The sequence below is a fragment of the Sylvia atricapilla genome, chromosome 19 (assembly GCF_009819655.1).
Source record: "Sylvia atricapilla isolate bSylAtr1 chromosome 19, bSylAtr1.pri, whole genome shotgun sequence".
NCBI lineage: Eukaryota > Metazoa > Chordata > Aves > Passeriformes > Sylviidae > Sylvia > Sylvia atricapilla.
The window spans coordinates 4134566-4152201 of record NC_089158.1 but is presented as its reverse complement, the minus strand read 5'-3'; the positions used below and the strand labels follow the sequence as shown (position 1 = coordinate 4152201).

The following is a 17636-nucleotide window of genomic DNA, read 5'->3' as shown; positions in this document are numbered from 1 at the left end:
GGGGAGCTGCTGGAGCCAAGAGCTGCAGGGACAGGCATCACCCAGCTATCCAGGTGTCCCATGAAATAACAGCACAAATTCCAGTTTTTCTAATGGGACACAAGATGCCTCCAGGTGGTTTTGCCCCAGAGCTGCTTGCTGGTGGCCCAAGGACTTCAGTGGGTGCCACCAGCAGCACAGACACGGCTGGGGAGGTACAAACAGGAGCCCAGGGTGGCCACAGCAGCTCTGCTTCAGGCCAGCAATCCACCAGGTGCTCTGCCCTCTGATCTGCCCTCGTGAGTCTCCCCCTGCAGTGCTCTGTCCCACTCTGGGTTCCCAGCACAGGGAGGACCTGGAGCTGCTGGAGCAACTCCAGAGGAGACCACGGAGCTGCTCCCAGGGCTGGAGCCCCCCTGCTCTGGAGCCAGGCTGGGAGAGCTGGGGGGGCTCACCTGGAGAGGAGAAGCTCCAGGGAGAGCTCAGAGCCCCTGCCAGGGCCTCAAGGGGCTCCAGGAGAGCTGGAGAGGGATTTACATTTTTACCCACACAAGTCCTGCCTGCTCTGGACTCTGGGCATGGAAGATAGCAAAGTGCAGGAATGTCATGACATGGGCCAGTGGGTTAATCACAGTTCTCAGAAGATACTGAGATTGGAGGTGCCAGAGAAAGAGGCAGAAGTTACAAACACATTCATGGCTGGGATCAATCCCTGCTGCTGCCAGCAGTGGTTATTCAGACATTGGGTGTATTTATAAGGGATGACCTCATTGTTCATGAGGCTGGCATCACATCATCCTCTGTTTTTCAGCATTATATTCTGGGGCTGGGAAAGGTCTGGGCAGCCTGACTGGTTTTCAGTCTCTCCCTCTCCCCTGAAGAGAGTTATCCTCACTCAGAGGACGGACTACAGGAGGTTTTCTCCTGTAATCCCACCTCAACTGCTTAAGCAGAGCCCAGACCCTGTCCTGCTAGACACCAGCAACCTGTGCTGTGCCCAAAAACTCACAGGCAACGGATCCAGCAGGAACTGAATGGCTCTCTAACCAAAAACTCACATCTTCAAAAGAAACCCCACTGAAAAATCCATATATTTCCTTCCTCGCTCCTCCTGTAGCTGATGAACTGAGCCAGCTTGGGGCTGCAGGCAGAGCTCTCCAGTGGGATTGAACATATCCAAGTAAGGAGCTGGAGCATTCTCCTTCTCCCCCCCCGGGGGGTGTCTCAGGGATAGGAATGAGCATCCCTCCTGCAGCCCCCCGGGACTCCCAGCACCCCTCCTTCCCACCCTGCAGCCACCTCAGAGCTCCTGCTCCCACCACAGCAGCTTTTTACCCTCGCACTGTAACAGATGCCCAGAACCTTCCCAGGCAGAAATGAGCCAAACAACTCCTGCCCATGGCCCGGGGCAGATAAGGTCTTGTCCAAAGCAAACACACAAACCTGCCCAGCATTACATATTCCATTAAGTATTAGGAAATAGCACATTTACTCGCAGATAAAGGCAGCAGAGCCAGCCAGCGCTGGGCTGGGAAGGCAGCTCGGCTGTTTACTGCTGCCTGCCTTTGCTGGGGGGACCCTCGTGACCTAAGAGGTTGTTTCCACCTCTGAGGGCATTAATCCTGACATTTTCCCTTCTCCCTTTTTCCTGGTTGCGCTGCCAGATAACATCAAAGCACGAGAGACAGCTCAGCACAGGGCAGATAAGATCTGTCTGGGCCGTTCAGGGTTTGCTTTTGCTCTTATCCCTAAATCACCTCGTTTTATCAGAGGAAATAATTACCTGCACAAGTCGTGGCACAGAAACACACCCAAATGTCAGCTCCTGTCACTGGGTGGGCAGCTCAGTGCTGCCACACTTCATCCCTGTTTAGATTAACTGGTACCTTCCTCCCTCTGAACTTAACATTAAATAATTACAAACAAATCCACAAAAATCCAAAATTTGTGACGGGAAGAAGCCCAAGCCTTTCAAATCCCACCCCACTGTATGAACAAGTCCCCGTGGTGCAGCTCATCTTTTCACAGGATCCACAAACAGCAGGAAAGAGCTGCAATTATCCACAGAACAAAACATCCCCTGCAGTTGAGAGTGGAAAATTCTCCTGGCTGCAGAGCTCCAGGGCTGGGAGCACCCGAGGCACAGGGGGCTGGCACCCAGAGTGCTCCCTCCTGCCCCCCAGCACTGCCCCCATGGCTCTGCCAGCCCCACACTTGGCTTTCTCTGGACACTGCCCCACCTTAGAGACAGCACCAAGTTTTCCAGACAGGGAACGCTGAGGGATTCACACTCCTGCAAGAGCTCAGCTCCCCTAGGGATACACAGCTCATCCTGAGGGCATCCAGACAGGCCAGGGTGCAAGCACAGCCTCCCAAAGCTCCCAAATCCATGAGCACACAAGAGGTATTTCCACATGGACCTGGATTCCTGCAGTGCCCAGCCCTGCCACCCACTTCAGCCCACTCTTCCCACCAGTCCAACCATCCCCAGGGAGCTCCAGGCACCCCACACACACCTGCCACAGCTGTGGTTTATGTTGGGAGTTTATGTTTTCAAAGGGTTTTTGAGGAGAGCTGGCCCAGAGACTGCCAGAGACTCTGCAGCAGCCCAGGGCTTGACTATTCCCCAAATCTGGCACAACCAGCTGCACTACTGCTGGCACTGACGTGAGCCACAGCCACCCTCACTCCTGTGGCACTGAAGGGAGGCTCAGAGCAGCGGATCAGCTCTCCCAGCAGGGCCTCACAGATGAGGAGGGAAACACGTCATGGACGGCCCCACGCTGCTCAGAGCTCTCACACTTGATGTTCTCACCCTGCCCCAGGTGGGAAGTCTGCACCAGCAGCCCTCTGTGAGCTCCCACACACCTTCCCACGTGAGGCTCACCCTTGCCATGCTCCCCTCTGCTTTTGGGGTTGAGTCACAGTGGGAAGATGATCCCACCCAAAATCCCTGCTGCTCCTGCCCCCAAACCATGAGCCCTGTGCAGGGCTCAGGACAAGGATTGATGGTGCCAGGAGGACCAGCTTAGGGCTGAGTGCTCTGAGCAGCATTCCCAGCACAGGGACAACTCACCCACAGTGGCGTTGTCCTCTTGATACACGGGCCTCAGCAGCTGTAAGGGACAGAGGGGACACGGTCACCTGCAGCAGTGACAACAACCGACTATAAAAGTTAACGTGCCAAACCCAGCCAAGCCAAAGCACTTCAGAGAGGGGGAAAAAAAAAAAACCCAACCATTTTTGCAGCAGAAAATGAGAGCAATGACTTGCAGCGTGTGGTCTTGTGCAGTGGCAACACTCCCCACATCCTCCCCCATATCCCTGAGGGGAGTCCTGGGGGGAGGCAGCAGGTTTAGGAAAACACCAAGGGACAGAGGTGTGGCTTGTAAAATCAGCCAATATTTAGAGCTGCTGCTGGCAAAGTCTAAGCAGGGCCCAGGGGATGCCGCAGCACAGAGCCAGGCACAGCCCTACCTGGCTGCCGGGGTTCAGAGGAGCCAGGATGATGTAGTTCTGGTCCGCAGCCGAGGGCACCCGGGACAGGGCTGGCAGCGTGCTCTGGCCCCGCTTGCCCAGCTCGGTGTACCTGTCCCAGGAGGGCAGCCCCAGCCCCTCGCTGCCGTCCCAGAGGATGTGGCAGCTGCGGCGCTGCTCGGCCCGCGCCGGCCCGTTCTTCTCCCGCTTGTTGGGAGGAGACTGCAGGTCGTAGGCGGATTTGCAGGAGGACCTGCGGGTCATGCCCTCGTGGGCCGGCTTCACCTGAGGCACCAGCCTCCACACCAGCAGGATGATCTCCGTGGGGCAGTTCCTGGGACAGGTGGGATGGGGAAATCAGGTCTTGCTCCCTCCAAAGCCTCTGCCCCTCTGCCGAGCGCCCCAGCCCCTCCATCCTTCCTTCTCCTCCAGAGAATCCTTTCCTGCATCCTTCCTTTTCCTCCAGAGAATTCTTTCCTGAATCCTTCCTTCTCCTCCAGAGAATTCCTTCCTGCATCCTTCCTTCTCCTCCAGAGAATCCTTTCCTGCATCCTTCCTTCTCCTCCAGGGAATCCTTTCCCAGTGTCCTGCATCCCTCATCGCTTTCCCCTTCCCACAGTCACTCAATGTTCCCACTGCCCCACCCTGGGCTCCCTCCAACCACCTCTCCCTGCCCTGGGTGTTTTGGGGAACACTCACCGGATTTCATGTGCCAGCTCCACACATTTCCAGTGCTCCACAGGCTGCTCGTTCAGCTGCAGCACGGTGTCCAGTTGCTGCAGACCTGCTTTCTCTGCTGGACCACCTGAGAGGGATAAATTCCATCACCTGCCAGGTGGGAGGCCCAGTGGGAGGAGGAGGAGAAGCCCTGGAGCTTGAAGATGCCCAGAGAGCTCCACAGCTTGCACCACTCACTCCCTCAAACCCCATCTGACACCCACACCCGAAAATGAAGTGGGGCCAGCCAAGCTGGAGCTTCACCTCGCAGCACATTCACACACAGCACCAGGATGGAGCCATCAGTGTTCCTCCTAGCCACTGCATGAGCTTCCCGTGTTTCCTGGGGTGCAGTGAGGAGCAACAGGGCACACTGGAGACACCAGCCCATCCATAGGTCCACAGCAAGAGGATCTACTCAGGGAACTGAGATTCCTGCAGTTCTGCTCCCCTCTGACCTGTTTTCCCCCCCAAATGATTTCCGAAGGTCACCCGACCAGACAGACAATTCTCAGGTTGGAGAGGGAACAAAATCTCTGCAAATTGTTGCAAAACGCTGCCAAAACAGTGACACAGTGCTAACCCAGTGGCCTCTGACCTCATTAGAGGAAACAGAGAATTCATTTAATGAAGTTTCTTGGAGGTACCCAGAGTCCTGCAAGGCGTGAGATGTCCAGAATCACAACCGGCTCTGGGAAGCCAAAAAAGGAGCAATAATTCATTGAAACCAAGAGGGATGAAAAGGATGGAATCTCTTACCAGAGTCCACTGCCTGCACACGGACTGGAGAGTCGCAGCAGATTGTGAAGCCAAAGCCATCACTGCCCCGAGGGATCGTGATCTGCAGGGAGACACCGGAGCCTGTCAGGTGGGAGAACAGCCACTGTGTGTGATCCCCCCTCATTCCCACACTGCTCCACAGCCTCTGGAAATGCTGGCACACAGCATTTTAGAGATGGGGAAGGGTTGTCACTGTGACCCCCACGGATAATGGCTGGAAAGGGTTCTAAAAAGCAGTGCCAAGGATCTCTGGAATGCCACAAAAGGAGCGTTCATTTAGCACGCACTCTGCTCCCAACTCTTCCAAATGTAAGGAAAGGTCTGAGAAGCCACTGGAAAGGAAAACCTGGCAGTCTGGCCCTGACACTGACTTCTCTAAGCAAGTCACTTAAACATTTCATTTCCTGTTGGAGAATACAGAAATAGCAACACTCCCCTGCTTCGGAGTGAGCTGCGAGCTCAGCACGCTCCTGTCCTCCAGACATCTGTGTGCATCACCCCCTTCCCCGGGCTGAGTGTGTTTTCCCTCGCTGAGTTTGGAGAGGATGGATGCTGGGTTGATTTAGGCTCATTTCTCCTCCTGATTCGAGGAGCATTGAGCTTATTAAGAAAATGATGCTTATTTTTTGATGTTGGCTTCCAGCAGCAGCTCAGCGTGACAGATCCTGTAAATACCTGATTAGCCCCCAAGACATTCGTCAAGATGCTTGTTTTACTGACAGAGAAAATTAAAAATCCAGCTTCTGACCTGTATTATTTTGAGAACAAAAAGGCAGAAGGAAGATGAGAAATCCAGCAGAAGTTGCCAAGGAGGCGATATGGTTCCTCACTCCTTTACCATGGGAGGGCAAAGGCAGCGAGATTTCATTTCTCTGCACCTTGTGCGTGATTGCTCAGCATAAAATCAGGCTTCAAAAGAGAAACTGGTTTGCCCTGGAAGGATCAAAACACAGATCCAGCCCCACTACACTGACTGTTTTTCTCTCTGGAGTTTGCTGGTTCCTCAAAGAGGTGGCTCTGCACCTTTGAATGAACCTCACAACTCAGTCCACCCAGGAGCTGGACTCCATGGTCCCTGTGAGTTCCTTCCAGCTCGAGATATTCTATATCCTACAATTCCATCTCCAGCACCAACCACTGGCACCTCAGGAGCCAGCCCAGCATCTCTCCCACCACGGAGACTCCACGGGCACTTCCCAGCTCAAGGTTTCCCCTGTGTCAAGTCTCCCACTCCTTCTCCCTGAGCTGGCTGACCTTGCCCCCCACCTGCCCTGTGCCACTGAAGAGCAGCTTCTCCTCCCTGCTGATGCTCCTCAGCTCCCACCACCATGGCCATCACAGGCAGTGATTGCCCAATTTTTGCCCAATTTTTGCCCATTTTTCCTGCCATGCACAGAACTAAAGAACTATGAGCATCTGCCATGAGCTGGGAGGTGGGTGGGGAGGCTTGCTGTACTCAAACTTTGCCAAAAACTGCAGAGAAAATTTTCAAAATAAAGGCTTGAGGAGCTCTAAGAGACAAAGCAGAGTCAGTTGTTATTCAGCCAAGGCAGAGCAGCTTTCCTGCACGAGACGGTCACCACAGCCCTGGCAAGAAGGGGGCAGTTGGGTTTGGAATTCTGCTGCTTTTTTAATTCCTAATATTAATATGCTTCTTTTCTAACAAGAGGGAAAGTAAGACAACACCTTGCAGCTTAACATCATTACCATCAGCACGCTACCTGCAAGTTGTACAGTAAATCTGTTTTTATAGTTACATATATTTATGTATTTTAATAATTTGTATAACTTTTAAAAGCACCCCTCTCTGCCCATTTCTCCCCTGCAGCGCCAGGCAGAGACCAGCCACATGAAGATGCTTTCCTTCCATCCCCACTATAATTTACAAACCGTAAAGTTTGTAAAGTTTGTAAGTTGACGCCTCACAAGCGGCACCCGCAGAGCCCAGCCACGGCAAGAGAACCCCCAGAACCCCCAGAAATCCCGGCAAGGCTGGCTGGGGGCTCCTGCAGGGGAGATACAGACCTGCCTGTACCTCCTCTCCGAGCACACCTTGCAGAGTCCATTGAAGCGGTTCATGGCTGCCTGCCCCGAGCCGCTGCCAGCCCATGGAGCTCCCGCGGCTCCCGCGGCGATCCCGGACTCCTCGCAGCGCACGAGCGTGGAAGGAGCCCCAGTCAAACTGGCATGACCGCCCATGGGAACCCAGCTCCCGAGAAGAATGGCAGGAAGCCACCTTTCACCTCCCCAGCCCCTGCGAGCGCTGTATGCCGCTTTACGATAAGCCAGAGGCTTCCTGAAAAACCCTCACTGGCGAGGAAGGGAGAGAGTTTTATATTAAAATTCCTGTCAACTCTTTAGTATTCCCTAGTCCCAGCTCTGTTGATGTGGCTTTTGTTCCCGTGGCATTCTTCAGGCGCACGGAGCACTTTGTTTTTGAGACGTTCTCACAAACACTCGGAGGATGTTTGAGCGGCGTTTCACAGGCACTGGCTGTGAGAGCCTCTCTCCATGAAAGACACCAGTCCACACTCATAAAAAAAATCAGAAGTTTGGGTTTATAGAAGCAAAAAAAAAAAAACCAAAAAAACACCCCACAACAAAAAAGCAGAGTTTGTTTTTGAAAGCACAGACCCAGAGGATATGCACGTCCCCGTGCTTTGTGCTCGTAAAGTCAGCGAGGGGGAAGTACTGAGGTCAACTAAACTGCATCCATGGTGGAATTTGGGAATTAAAGGCCAAGAGGAACTCTGAGCACAGCCAGCAGCAGGATACCCAGCAAGGCTCAGCTGCCCCACTGCCAGAGCTGGGCACATCTCTTTGGAGATGGGGTTCCAACAGAGAAGAAAACATCTTCCACACTCCTACAGGGTGTCGAAAAAGGAGTGAAGGCTGGAGAGAACTCAAAATCCAGGTTCTCTTGCCCAGTAGCCCGGGGGTGGCAGGGCCAGGGAGGCCAGGCAGGGAACTGAGGAGCCTCAGCACTCCCAGGGGAGCTGCGGTGGCAGAGCCATCAGAGCATTGTCCTGGGCAGCCTCGCTGGAGCTGGAGCTGGAAGGAGGAGCAGCCTTCCTTCCCAGCCACCACCTTTCAAGTCAGTGGCGACTGCCGGAGAGGAAGGGAGGAGAGGGGCGCTGGCTTTGTTTGTCTTGCTCAGCCCTGCGCTGTAAAAAAATAACTGCAAACGCAGCTGAGGGAAGCACAGGGCGGAATTCGGCACAGATAAATCACGGGGCCGCCCCAGCCCCGTTTCCGATGCAAACCATGTGTTTGTGTTCCCATTTCCCACCCTTGCCTCTCCTATAAATCACCCAGGCTCCACCACGGGTCTTTCCCTTCCCATACACACGGCCCTGGAAGGAGGAGAGGAGCAGACGTGTCCCAGGAGCCGCAGAGCTGGGCTGGGGATGATGCTGTGGGGCAGGAGCCTGCCAGCCCCAGCCCTGTGGGAAATGGATTTGTAGAGGATTCTTAAAAGCTTAACAGAGGGTTCACTTAACATGCATTTGTGTGCAAACTTTGGAATAGGAAACGCTGACTTAGAAATGTTATGGAAGAGGATGGACATTGTTAAGAGAGAAATGGGACTAGAAACAAGTCTTAAAGAATGGCCTATCAAACAAGTCTAGATACTTTGGAGAATGGAACTATGAAAAGTGCACTGTAGTAGAACCCAGGAGAGGTAATTTTAGATAATCAGCTTTAAGGCATTGACGACATTGTGTAGTAAAAGCTGATAGGCAAAAAAATGCTTATAATGTGTTATAATTAAGAAAAGGTTTAGTTTCTGGTTATGATGGCATGAATTATAACATCTGTACTGCCTTACCCTTCACATGAGACTAAAAACAGAATAAAAGTTTTGAAAACACCTCTTGGTTGCCCCATCCCTAGATCAGAAAAAGGTATAATCCAACACAGCCCCACCATCCCAGGCAGTGCTGGGGCTTTGTCTGGAGTGGGAATACACTGGAAAAACAGGAGGTCCCTGAGGCAATGGGGGTTAGCACCAAATCACCCCCTCCACCAGCTGGGGCCTGACTGGGGTAACAAATTACCTGTGACAGCAATGAGAGGGAGGTGACAGCACCTCAGCATCACCCTCACTAAAACACTGTCCCTTGGCTCAGCTGGACACCCCTCATGCAGGCACCTGAGCCCACATCTTCCCAATGCTGGTGGGTCACATCTGTCACACCCACCTTCAGCTGCTGCAGGGTCACAGTGTCCTGGCTCTCCTGGGCTGCACCTCCACTTCCTGGCTGAACTTCTGAAATAAATTTTAAAAGATTTTTTTAAAAAAAAAAGAAAAGGCCCCATGAGTGTGGCAGCACATCTGATAATCCCACACCGCACATGAGACCTTTACACGTCACAGGCACATCCCCACAGGGTGCACACCTGAGACAGGCACTGCTGCCCCACCCTGCCCCGTGCCAGCCTCTGCTCCTGCACACCCTGGCAGCACTGCTAGACCCAGACAGGAGGAAAAGCTCCCAACCATCCAGCACAGAGCCCAGGGGCAAAGAGAGTGTGGCCACAGCAATGAGCCCCAAGGCTGAGAGGCAGAATAAGGACAAGCCAAGCAAGAGGGACAGATGTGGCTGCAGGGTTGGAGGCCCCACAGAGCCCCAGAAGTGAGGCTGAAGGGGAGATCAGGGCCTGTTGAAGCAGCCAAAATCCCCACCTCACAAGTTTTTGGGATGCCAGTGCCCACTGTGCACCACAGGCTGGAGCAGTGCCTGTGGGGGCACAGGGTGAGTGGGGCTGGGGCTGCTCCACACAGCCTCAGGCACAGGAGTGACTCCTCTGCCATGCCTTGCCAACACCTCCTGGGATATTCCCGTGGTGGGACACACCTGTGCTCTGCTTCAGCCTCCTCATGGCCACCTTCAGGTGCTTGGTCCTGCCCAGGTCCTCCCCAAGGAGGTAATACCAGCCACTGATCTCCTGTGGGGAGGGAAGCAGCTGTACATGCAGGGGCAGATGCTCAGCCCCATTTCACCCAGCCAGGGCAGGAGCTGCCCCAGGTACAGCACACAGAGGTGCCCAGACCTGCTCACACACACACAGAGTCATCCTCTCAGCAACAGCTAAAATTCCATCCTCCCTGCAAGGGGAATAGGAGCAACGCTGAAGCAACAAGATTCCAGGTTTTTAGAGGGATATCCAGCAGTACTCTGCAGCAGCCAGGAGACAGGAGCTCATCTCAGCCTCGCTGAGGTCCCAGGAGCACCACACTGCTTTAAAAAAGCTGCACCTCACTCCTCCAAATTTCAGAGGAGGCCATGCTTAAGCCACCTCTCACCCACCTCTTAGGCCACCAACAGCTCCTTTTTAGTCTCCTGCTATGAAAGAAATATCCACACCTCAAGCGTGGAAATTTAAAAAATCAAGGAGCATTTGGACAACTCTCTCAGGCACCAGGTGCTCCCTGTGGGTCCCTTCCAGCTGAGGATATTCTGTGATTCTCTGAGCTCAGGGAATGCATTAACACTTCCATGAAACCTCTCCAGCTGCTGCCCCAGGACAGAATCCCTCACCGCTGGGATGAAGCATTCCCATGCTTTGGGGTTGCTGGGAGCCGTTTGCCCTGGGAGCCCTGCCCGAGGGAGGCAGAGCCAGCTGTACTACCGAGCAGCAGCCAGGCTGGGGCAGCAGCACTGTGACCAAGCCTGCTGCAGCAGGGACAGGGATTCTGGCACAGAATTCCTGCAGGAACAGACAAAACCCTCTGTGCCTGCCCTCTGCCCGTCAGCACAATGCTGGGAATCAGGCAGGCTCCTGGATGTGTCCCACCATCACATCTGCTCAGCCACGTGTCAGATGTGACCCATGCCAGGCTGGCCCCATATCCTGTGTCCCCCCACTGCAAAGTGGGCAGGCAGCATGTGCTGGGGACACCTCTGTGCCCCTGCTGAAGGGTGTGACATCCCCTGTGCCTGGATCCCTCCTCCAACAGCCTCCTCACCCATCTCCAACAGCCACACCAACTCCAGTCTCACACTGGCCACCCGTACTGGGAATGGGAGGGAACTTCTCCCACAGTGGGAAAAGCCTGTTCTCATCCACCCACTGAGCCCAGAGAGCCACGGCCCAGCCCCACAGCCTGCACTGGCACACAGAGGTACCTTGTCCAGGGACAGGAGGGACTTCACCCCAAAGCTCATGCAGCCAATCAGTTCGCTCTGCCTGCAGGACACACAGAGTTCAGGGACTGTCAGCACACGCCTCTTGAAGCACCAGATTCCCCCCTGCACCCCTTTTCAGGGAGCCCCCAACCCTCCCTGCCCATGCTGGGTGCCAGGCAGTGCCCAGGACGTGCCCCTGGTTTGAACAGACACGGTGTCACCACGTGGCTCAGCTGCAGCAGGGCAAGGAGGAGCTGGGCTGAAGCACCCTGGTCACCTCCAGCCTGCCTGGTGCTGGCAGGAGCTTGGCCAAAGAGGGAGGTGACACTTGCCTGGGCTGGCAGCACAGCCTGCAAGGTGCCAGGCCCCGGGGTGCCCCTCACTGCATTGTCCCCACAGGGAGGGGAGGTCCCAGCCCCACCTGGCTCTGGCCAACAGTGCAGACACAAGTGGCTGCAGGGGTTTAAATGCTGCCCCAGCTGATGGGCACCAAGCAGCAGCAATGGCAACAGTGCCAAGGGCAGGGTTTCCTGCCATGGTGCTCACCAGCACTGGTGCACACGAGTGTGACCTCAGCTGGGACATCCCTGGCCCAAGCCCTTGAGCGGAGCAGTCCTGAGGTCAGGGCCAGCTCTCAGGGCCCAGGAGGAGCTCACACGGGGTGACCAGAGCAGGGGACAGGGTCTCTGCCACAAAAGCCCCATCTGAAAAGGATCCTGTGACAGCTAGCAGCCCCTTACCTGGAATTCCTCTCTCTGTTCCAGACTGTGACCAGGAGTCGCTTCTGCTCATCCTCCTCTTGCACTGAGCTGTAACAAGAAGAGGACACAGCCCATCAGCCTCTCCAGGAGCACTCAGCAGAGGCTGCCCTCGCAGTCACAGACTCCTCAGCCTCCTCACAGCCAGGTCTTCTCCTCCAGTCTCTGCACAGAGCACTGCAGCACCTCCCCAAGGAGCAATCTGCTCATTCCTGACACACACGTGCCAGGGGATGTGACCTCTCCTGGACAGGTGTAGGGACACCCCTCATGTGGTTCCAGGGGGAAAAAAATCTTGCAGGAAGACACCTCCAACATCAAAGGGTAAATGCAAGCAACAAGCCACAGTTCATGCTCTGAAACCACCACCCTGTGCCAACCCAAACGCTGCACGGGTCAGAGAGCTGGCACAGCCTCTGTCCCCAGCAGTGACAAGCTCTACCCAACACTAAGTCATGCAGCTCTTTTCCCATGCAGAAACATGCTGGAGCTGTAGGAAACCCTTTTACCTTCCTCATTCACACTATTGCAGGTGCCAGGCCTAGGAAATGGAGTGTGCTGGTCCAACTCCTGCCCAGCAGGGAAGTCTGAGCCTGCAGGAGCAGCACTGCCATGCTGTGTGTGCTGACAGCTCTGCAGAGCTCTGCCCAAAAGTTCAAGGCACTTCAGCTACAAAAACCAGCAGAATAATGTCTGTCACTCCTGATCTCAGCAGCAGAGCTGCTCAGGCGTGCTGAGTGCTTATTAGAGATCACAAAGCAAAAGCAGACACGGGGCTGTGGCGTGGGGAGGGAGCCCTGGGACAGTGGCAGGGGGTCCCCACTGCTCTGCGTGGTGCTGAGGGATGGCCCAGAGCTGCCTCTGCCCTGCCATACTCACAACACAAAGTGCTCGTGGAACACGGGATTTTTGTTGTCTGGCACAGTCTTCGTCTTTTGCCTGCACTTTCTGTCAGCATCTGGCACAATGGACATCTTTGGGAGGAAAACAAGCAGCGTGTTAACATTCCCAGGGCACACACCAGCCCCAGCTGCCAGGGCTGGACACTGCCACAGGCACTTGTACAGATGGCTAAGCTCAAAGATCCTGCTGAGCTCATCCTAACAGGTGGTTGGGATCACTTCACCCTTCTGCCTGTCAGGTAATGGCATTACAAAACTGCTCAGGGCAGGGGATGGAGGGAAAAGAGCAGGAAAATCAAGGAGTGATGTACACCAGTGTGGCCAGCTGGGGTCTGACTCGCACCCCCTCTCAGGGGAGCTGCTTCCTGCACTGTGTACATCCCAGCAGGAGACCCACCCTGTGCCAGCAAACATCGGCTTTGAGCACCCACTGGATGTTCTTGCAATGAATGGCTGACACAGCCCTCAGCAGGGTCCTGTCCTCCTCTTTTCTGCCTCATGCAGACACTGCCAACAAAACCTTTGAGCTGTCCAGCACTGGGCAAGAGCCCAGCCAGCTCCCTGCGTGCTGGGGATGCTTTTCCAGAGCACGATGGAGAAGGAAGGGGAAGGAACAAACAGTGCAGAGCAAGCTTGGAGGAGCCAACCAAAAAATTCCCCTAAAAAAGCACAAATCTCCCTGAGCAAAGCCCCAGGAGAACCCACCTTCACATAGGAGTCACACACACGGCACTCTGGTCCCATCAGACCTTTTGCTTCCATGACTGGAAGGGAAATGAAATGGTTACACGCCAAAGCAGCAGGGAAAGCATCTTCCCACCCCACACTGCTCTGCTCACAGGGTGACCCCTCCTCGTGGGGCAGAACCCACTGGGCGCCCTCAGACAGGGGCAGGGCTCTATTGTACTTTCCCTTTAAGTGCTATAAATACAGGCTGGGGCTGAGGTCGGTGGCAGAGGCAGTTAAGCATCCGGATGGCAAATTGCATTCCCTCTGCCTGACTTCCCCCAGCCTCGCTCTCCCTGCCCTGGAGCCAAATGTATCATCCAGTTAAATACCAACAGCCACATCCTGACACTGGCCTGACACTGCTCAGCCCCACTGCAGGACCCTGCGGCTGCCTGGGGCCAGGGGTGTGCCAGGGTGTGAGAGAGATGTGCCAGGGGTGTGAGAGAGATGTGCCAGGGGTGTGCCAGGGGTGTGACAGGGATGGGCCAGGGGTGTGCCAGGGGTGTACCAGGGGTGTGAGAGAGATGTGCCAGGGGTGTGAGAGAGATGTGCCAGGGGTGTGCCAGGGGTGTGCCAGGGGTGTGCCAGGGGTGTGAGAGAGATGTGCCAGGGGTGTGCCAGGGGTGTGCCAGGGGTGTGCCAGGGGTGTGCCAGGGGTGTGCCGGGGGTGTGCCAGGGGTGTGACAGGGGTGTGAGAGAGATGTGCCGGGGGTGTGCCAGGGGTGTGCAATGGGTGTGAGAGAGATGTACCAGGAGTGTGTCAGGGGTGTGCCAGGGTGTGTCAGGAGTGGGCCAGGGGTGGGCTAGAGGTGTGCTAGAGACATGCCAAAGGTGTGCCAGGGGTTTTTCCAGGGTTTTTCCAGGGTTTTTCAGGGCTGTGCCAGGGGCATGCAGCAGAGCCTGCAGAGCACAGGCTGGGCTGTCAGAACAAAGCCAAGCTCCCTGCTCACCAGCCCAGCAGGGCAGCAGTGGCTCTGCCTCTGTCACAGGCAGGTTGTGCTCCTGATGAACACACCCAGCCTGATGGAAAGCCCAGGGCTCTGCAAGCCCCTCTGGTGCTTCAGGAAGTGGTTTGTGAGGTTCTCTCAGGACAGCATGCACCAAGGGCCTCCTCCTCCAGCCACACCTGTCCTGGTGTTAAAGATGTTGGGGTGGAGACCCAAAAAGTCAGATGGTCTACCCACATCACCCCACAGCCTCCTCCTGCCCACACTGAGTGCCCTGAGCAGCCACCAGGTGCAGCCACAGACCCTGAGCCTCCTTTGCCCCCTTGCTGGACCATTTCCCTCTTCCCAGACCCTCTTCTGGAGTCACCATCAGAACAAGACCATCACTGACACCCCGCTCACGCTGGGGCTGCTCCAGATGGAAGGACTTGGGGTAAAGCCTGTGCCAGACCCTCAGACAGGAGTTTCCAAAAAAAAAAAAAAAAACGAGAGAGAGAATTCTGACAGTCCAATTGGCCTCTCTGATAATCACCAGCAAAACACTTTCATTGAGGAAATATTGCTGGTGTTCAAAACAACAACGTTTGGAGGTAACAGAGCAGTTTGGAAATCCTGGCAAATACAGCAAAAGGGTTTTGGCAGAGACAAAGCATTTCAGACTTTCCTTTCCAAACTGTATTTGCCTTTTTTCTCTTCATATGGAATAAAAGAAAAGTAATTGATACACATGGCTGCAAACACAGTGTTCACTGTGAAATGAAGGTCTCTGGAAATTTCAGTTCAGTCTGCTAATCAAAGAGCTCCCACTTGTGCCACTGCAGCACAGAGTTGTTCCCAACAGCTGCCACCAAGCCCCAAAGAGCTCCATGGAGGAGCATGGAAGTGCTGTGCCCACTGTGGCTCTTTGGGATGCCCCAGGGACACACTCACCGTGCAGCACCAGCCTCCGGCCACGCACCTCAATGGACAGCTTCAGCTGGCCTGGGGACAGGAGAGGACAGGCTGAGGGACAGGCTGAGGGACTCACCCACCCCACAGCTGCAGGCTCACACAGGGCCAGAAATATCTCTCTTTCTCTTTCTTTCTTTCTCTTTCTTTCTTTTTCTTTCTTTCTTTCTCTCTTTCTTTCTCTCTTTTTCTCTCTCTCTTTCTTTCTCTCTTTCCCTCTCTTTCTCTCTCTTTCTTTCTCTCTTCCTCTCTCTCTTTCTCTCTCTTTCTTTCTCTCTTCCTCTCTCTCTTTTTCTCTCTTTCTCTCTTTCTCTCCCTTTTTTTCTCTCTTTCTTTTTCTCTCTTTCTTTCTCTCTCTCTCTCTCTCTCTCTTTCTTTCCCTCTCTCTCTCTCTCTCTCTCTCTCTCTCTTTCTCTCTGTCTCCCTCCCCTATCCCCAGCCCAGCTCCTGGAGGCTCAGGCAGGAGGCCAGCACTGTCTGGCAGCACTGAAGCCCCTGTGCCCGTCCCTGTGCAGGAGGTCAGTGCTGGGAGAGCCGAGGTGCGCCCCGCACAGTGAGGGCACAGGGAGCCCTGCTGCTCTGCCCACACCCATTGCCTCCCTTCTCCAGGCACTGGCAGCCCAAAAATCTCCCCACAAGGCTCAGAGTGACACAAAACCCCAGCCCATGGTGTTTGTCAGGGGCTGGGGGTGATGGTTAAGGGGTGCAGGGGGAGATGTGTCCCCTCTGAACGTCCTCCCTAAAGGTTCCCTGGGAGCTGGGCCTGCCAACCTCAGCAGATTTTAATGGCAATGCAGTGTCTCTGATCATGTAACTGTTCAGGATCAAACCAAAACTAAACATTTCCCAACACCCCTGGACAATCCAAAGGCTGAAACCATCACTGCTGCAACGTTTCCCTTAGTCCAAAGCAAAAGATCCCATTTTCACTTCTCCCCCAGTTTACAGAACACAACAAGTGAGTAAACATCATTTACAGGCGAGTAAACATAATGTACAGACACATAAACACCTTGCAAGTTCAAACCCAACATTGCATTTTGCCAAAGACACGCCCAAGGGCTCAGGCTTGCTTGGGAGGGGATATCTGATGGGATTGTTTAACCTGAAACAATTCAGAGAACACATTTTTCACTCAAAAAAACCAAACCAGTCCAACCTCTGAGCAGCTCACATGTGCATGGACACGTGGAAATGGTGTCTGTGTTCATCTGTACAAGTGCAAGGTGAGAAAGTAAAGACAGGGCCCGGGTGGGATGAGCCAGGACAGCTCTAACAATGGTTTGCAGCAGAGACAACGCTGTCCCCCAGTTTTATCCTTCCACTTCAGGCTTTGGGCACAAGGTGGGAACCCCTCTGCAGTTCTCTGAGGCTGCTCCACTGTTAGCACACAACAGAAGTTACACCATCCAGGGAACTGCCCCCGTGCAGCCAAAAATGAGGAGGAGTCGGGGAAATGAAAGGGAAAGAGAAGGGAAGGTTTTGTGCTGGGTAATTTGGGGAGATGCCAATTTGGAGCTGTCCTGCCCTGGGGATGGCTGGGCTGCTCTTGGGGAGCTCCTGGGGAGCTCAGGGGCCAAGGCTTTGCACAGTGAGGGATGGGGTCACGCTCCAAGTGTGTCACTGCTGTGGGGACAGCGTGTGTCACTGCTGTGGGGACAGCGTGTGTCACTGCTGTGGGCACCAGGGACAGCCCAGCAGGGAGAAGAGGAGCAGCTCTGCCTGTCTGGGGAGAAGCACAAATTGGCCAGAGTGGGGATTGGGAGTTTAGGTGCTCTCCTCAACGTGAGGAGCAGAGGACCTTTCCCTCCTTATGCATTTGTTCCTGAGTGTCTCCCAAGCAGGTGAAGGGACAAATCACCACCCTCAGCACAAGGCAGGTTCATGGGTTGCATAACTACCTCAATCCAAGTGCAGAGGGCCAGAGAAACTTTTCCACCTGGATTTATCTCCTGATACATCTCTGACAAGAACTGAGGGACACAAGCCCCAGCAGAGAGGCCCTGACACAGCTTGTCCAGGTCCTCTCTGTTAAATAAAGGTCAATATAAATTAAAATAAGTGCAGAAGAAGGGCAGAAGGAGAACCCACATGCAGCTCGTGGGTGAACATCCCATCACAGAGCAGGACTCAGCCAGGCTCAGCCAAAACCAGATCTCCTGTACAGCAGGGATACAGCACAGAGAGCTCCCAGCCCCGTCCATATGGACCCACAGGGCCAGGAGAGGCAATTCATGCCAAGGAACAAAGCTGGCACAAGGAGAACAG

General features: G+C 54.6%; 1 protein-coding gene across 2 annotated transcripts in view; it reads right to left on the bottom strand.

Annotated features, from left to right (window-relative positions):
• The window catches only part of RGS3 (regulator of G protein signaling 3), a 66527-nt gene extending 51130 nt beyond the window's left edge, over positions 1-15397 (bottom strand). Inside the window, exons 1-11 of one of the 2 annotated variants that reach the window (XM_066332551.1) lie at positions 15351-15397; positions 13450-13508; positions 12722-12816; positions 11825-11893; positions 11085-11145; positions 9813-9903; positions 9156-9223; positions 4933-5014; positions 4156-4261; positions 3457-3790; positions 3056-3095 (exon numbers count right to left, since the gene is read on the bottom strand). In XM_066332551.1, coding sequence (XP_066188648.1) covers positions 3056-3095; positions 3457-3790; positions 4156-4261; positions 4933-5014; positions 9156-9223; positions 9813-9903; positions 11085-11145; positions 11825-11893; positions 12722-12816; positions 13450-13506 — 1003 coding nt within the window. In that variant the 5' untranslated portion in view covers positions 13507-13508; positions 15351-15397. Of the gene's footprint in view, positions 1-3055; positions 3096-3456; positions 3791-4155; positions 4262-4932; positions 5015-6978; positions 7296-9155; positions 9224-9812; positions 9904-11084; positions 11146-11824; positions 11894-12721; positions 12817-13449; positions 13509-15350 lie in introns of those variants that run through there. The other variant, XM_066332552.1, reaches the window with a different exon arrangement.
• Positions 15398-17636: the final 2239 nt, after the last annotated feature.